General features: G+C 30.9%; 1 protein-coding gene across 1 annotated transcript; it reads right to left on the bottom strand.

Annotated features, from left to right (window-relative positions):
• Positions 1-2,387: 2,387 nt before the first annotated feature.
• LOC108359845 (uncharacterized) lies at positions 2,388-2,980 on the bottom strand. The gene is made up of 2 exons (XM_017611916.1): positions 2,695-2,980; positions 2,388-2,606 (listed from the first exon to the last, which is right to left on the bottom strand). The coding sequence occupies exons 1-2, from the start codon at positions 2,924-2,926 to the stop codon at positions 2,491-2,493; spliced, it is 348 nt and encodes a 115-aa protein (XP_017467405.1). The 5' UTR covers positions 2,927-2,980; the 3' UTR covers positions 2,388-2,490.
• Positions 2,981-3,372: the final 392 nt, after the last annotated feature.

Here is a 3,372-nt window from a genome sequence, read left to right as displayed (position 1 = left end):
GTTGCATTCCCATGCGAACGGAAACCGTCTATCGGACCAGCATCTCAAAGATTTGATGCTAATAAAATTGTATCAAGATGAAATAGATATTTCAGAGTTGGTAATGAAATTACAACGTGCGACAGCTCCATAATTTTTTAATCATCTTAATTTTACACTTTTTTAACTTTCTGTGTTTTAATAACACAGTTCAACAAAATTTTACCACCTGAGTGAAACATATCGTTTCTTGTAGATTTTTTTGCTATGAATCCAAATCTGGCTGCAGAATTGCTCTAGCACGTCAGAATTTTGAGAAATCCTAACCTCAAAGCGTCAAAAACACGGCTTTGGCGATATTTGAGTTTATATTATGAAAACAACAAATTTTTTTTGCTCATTTCTACTTAGGGCATCATTTAGTACAACTCTTCCCCTTGAAAATTCATTTTCTTTTGTTGCGATTCGATTTTTCTTTCTCGAGATATACCATTTTTAATGTGCAGTTTTTCGGTATTAGCTATGATGACTCATGCTAACGAAGTAATACCGAAGTACTGCACATTAAAACTGGTATATCTCGAGAAAGAAAAATCGAATCGCAACAAGAGAAAATGAATTTTCAAGGGGAAGAGTTGTACTAAATGATGCCTTAAGTAGAAATGAGCAAAAAAATTTTGTTGTTTTCATAATATAACCTCAAATATCGCCAAAACCGTGTTTTTGGCACTTTGAAGTTTGGATATCTCAAACTCCTGACGCGCTAGAGAAATTCTGCGGCTAGATTTGGATTTAACACCAAAAAATCTACAGAAAAAGATGTGTTTTGCTGAAGTGGTAAAAAAGTCAAACTGCCGAACTGTGTAAACCAATTTAAAGTTTTTTGTAATGGTTTTTATGTATATATTGAATACTGAATATTATTGAATACTGAGTTTTTTACAAAGTTTAGAAATTTTTAATTTGTGAATTTTGTTGTTGAATAAACTATGATTTTTTAAAACATTAGTTTAATGAAATTAAATTAAAAACTTTTCATGCACGTACATATGTACTTATAAAAATTAATTTCATAATTCATTATTTGTATTTATTTATTCATTATTTTTTTATTATATTTTATTATTTTCGTTTCATGTTCATAAGACAAATTAAATATAAATTTTTAAGAGCGTTTTCTAACACGCGCAAAAAAATACGCACTTTTGTACAATATAGAAAAGTGGCAACTGTTACTCAGCGCGATTCACGAATACCCCCTGCAGTTCACTGGAGCCAGTTCTGTACTAGCGATAATACTGGCCTCCTAGAACCACCACTAGTTCCGCGCCAATCTCCTTTACATGTATTCAACTGTCGAATTTAACGTGGACATGTCCTACGAAGGGGTCAATTGTCTCCCCTTTGCATTACTCCGCACTAGCTATTTCGCTTACTCCAAAATACCATATATTTCACATGCATCAGAAGATAAACTATTTAGTTAGACATAGAAGTCCAGCAATTTCGCTAAATACGAAAGGTTATCTAATTTCATAGCCACAGAAAGCAAGAGTTCGCCAGTCCATAGGAGTAAAGAATTTCGCTACTGGGGCAAATTATTATAACCAGTTTTCTGTTTTTTTTAAATCAAGTTAAATTATTTTTATTTAGTCTTAAAAAAAAATTGAATACATTTCACATGTTAAGTGGTATTTTTTTGTTTTTGGTTTTGATTATATTTTTAATATATATGAACTAGTTTTATATACAGTACCGGACTAAAGTTTTCCCACAGAGAATTTTTCGCAATATATGCAAAGTTTTTCATTCTAATTTATTTTCGACAATTTTTTATAAAAATATAGTTCGTACTTCACCAGAAAACATAAAAACCAAATCTGTAAACTTTGTGCAAAACTTAGGAAAATTAAATAAATTTGCATACTAAGTTGCTACTTTCTATGTAGTATGCAGCTTTATAGCCCATCTAATTTTAGTATAACAAAGTGCAAGTTTAAAGTTCCTAAAAAATCGTGTTGATTTTTTACATTTTTTTTTATTGGAAGGTGTTCTCCATACAAAAAATAATTGTCGAATATACTTTGTATGGAAGAACCTGAGTGAAAAAAAGCCAAAAATCTACGCGATTTTTTAGCAACTTCAAACTTGCACTTTGTTATACTAAAATTAGATGGGCTATAAAGCTGCATACTTAGAATTTTTCTAAAAAGTCTGAATAGGAAGTTGCAAATTAGTATGCAAATTTATTTAATTTTCGGGAGTTTTGCACAAAGTTTAGAGATTTGGCTTTTATGTTCTTTGGTGAAGTACGAACTATATTTTTATAAAAAAAATTTCGAAAATAAATTAGAATGAAAAACTTTACATATATTACGAAAAATTCTCTGTGCCAAAACTTTTGTCCGGCACTGTATATCGGAAAAAATAAGTAAAATAAATTAATAAAAATAAAATAAATTTATAAATTCACTTTTGTAAGCGTTATGCTTTTACATATACATATGTTAATTATTCGGTGCGAGTGTTTGCTAGCTTTTTAAAATGCCGCTTTTTCTGCAATTGGATTGCTTTTCTAAGCTGTGTTTCTGCTGATCCGCTGCAATTTTCATTAATAGGAATGGAATCTGAAGAAGACAAAATGAGGTTTATTAGCTCGTATTTTCAAACTAACATACATATGTTTACGGTTTAACAAATTGTTTTTTTCCTTACCCAATAGTGCAGAATAAAAATTTGCCATGGTTTTTAAAGATTTCTTGCCATGAACGCCTTCTATATTGTAATTTCTAGTGATTTCTTCAGATATTATATTTTTCAAAGTTTTCAGTACGCCTTCACTTATCTCTGAACTGTTAGCACTTTCTTTTCCTACGATCAGCAATTTTTCTAAGTACTTTTCCTTTTCAGCTTTTATCAATCTTCTCAAATAACTTTTGCTACTCATTTTAACTTATTCTAGTAAAATTATTACAACTTTAGTTAATTTAATTATATTTACTCATTGACCCACTTTAATTATTTTTGCACGCAACAATTGAACCGACGCTTGCAACCACGACAAATCAACTGACTCAGTTGAACTGAGAAATTCAGAAAAAATGAGTACACAAAAAATTAGAAATAACGGGATAATCTCGTTTTCCATGGCACACTTTCTACCAACAGACAAAAAACACAAGCAAGTGGCGCCAGATACAAACAAAAAACAGCAGTAGCATACCGAAAATATTTTAACTATCGCTTTTATGCATTACTTATGCCCTTGAGAAGTAGGTAGAGACATAGCGTTAGTTAAATCACTAGTCCTTGAGTAGAAATCGCCACCAGAAAAACTGCAGGGCCATGACAAAATGAGACTGTATTGGTGTGCCCACCTATGCTCTAAGCAAA

The sequence above is a fragment of the Rhagoletis zephyria genome, unplaced genomic scaffold, assembly GCF_001687245.7.
Source record: "Rhagoletis zephyria isolate East Lansing unplaced genomic scaffold, Rhagoletis_zephyria_1.1 Rzeph_scaffold_00477, whole genome shotgun sequence".
Taxonomy (NCBI): domain Eukaryota; kingdom Metazoa; phylum Arthropoda; class Insecta; order Diptera; family Tephritidae; genus Rhagoletis; species Rhagoletis zephyria.
Note: the sequence above shows the minus strand (reverse complement) of the source record. Positions and strands in the feature narration are given on the sequence as shown.

Coding starts and splice junctions, on each gene's coding strand:
- LOC108359845 (XM_017611916.1), bottom strand. CDS start 2,926: ATGAGTAGCAAAAGTTATTTGAGAAGATTGATAAAAGCTGAAAAGGAA. Junction 2,607..2,694: donor TTTTTATTCTGCACTATTGG/GTAAGGAAAAAA, acceptor TGTCTTCTTCAG/ATTCCATTCCTATTAATGAA.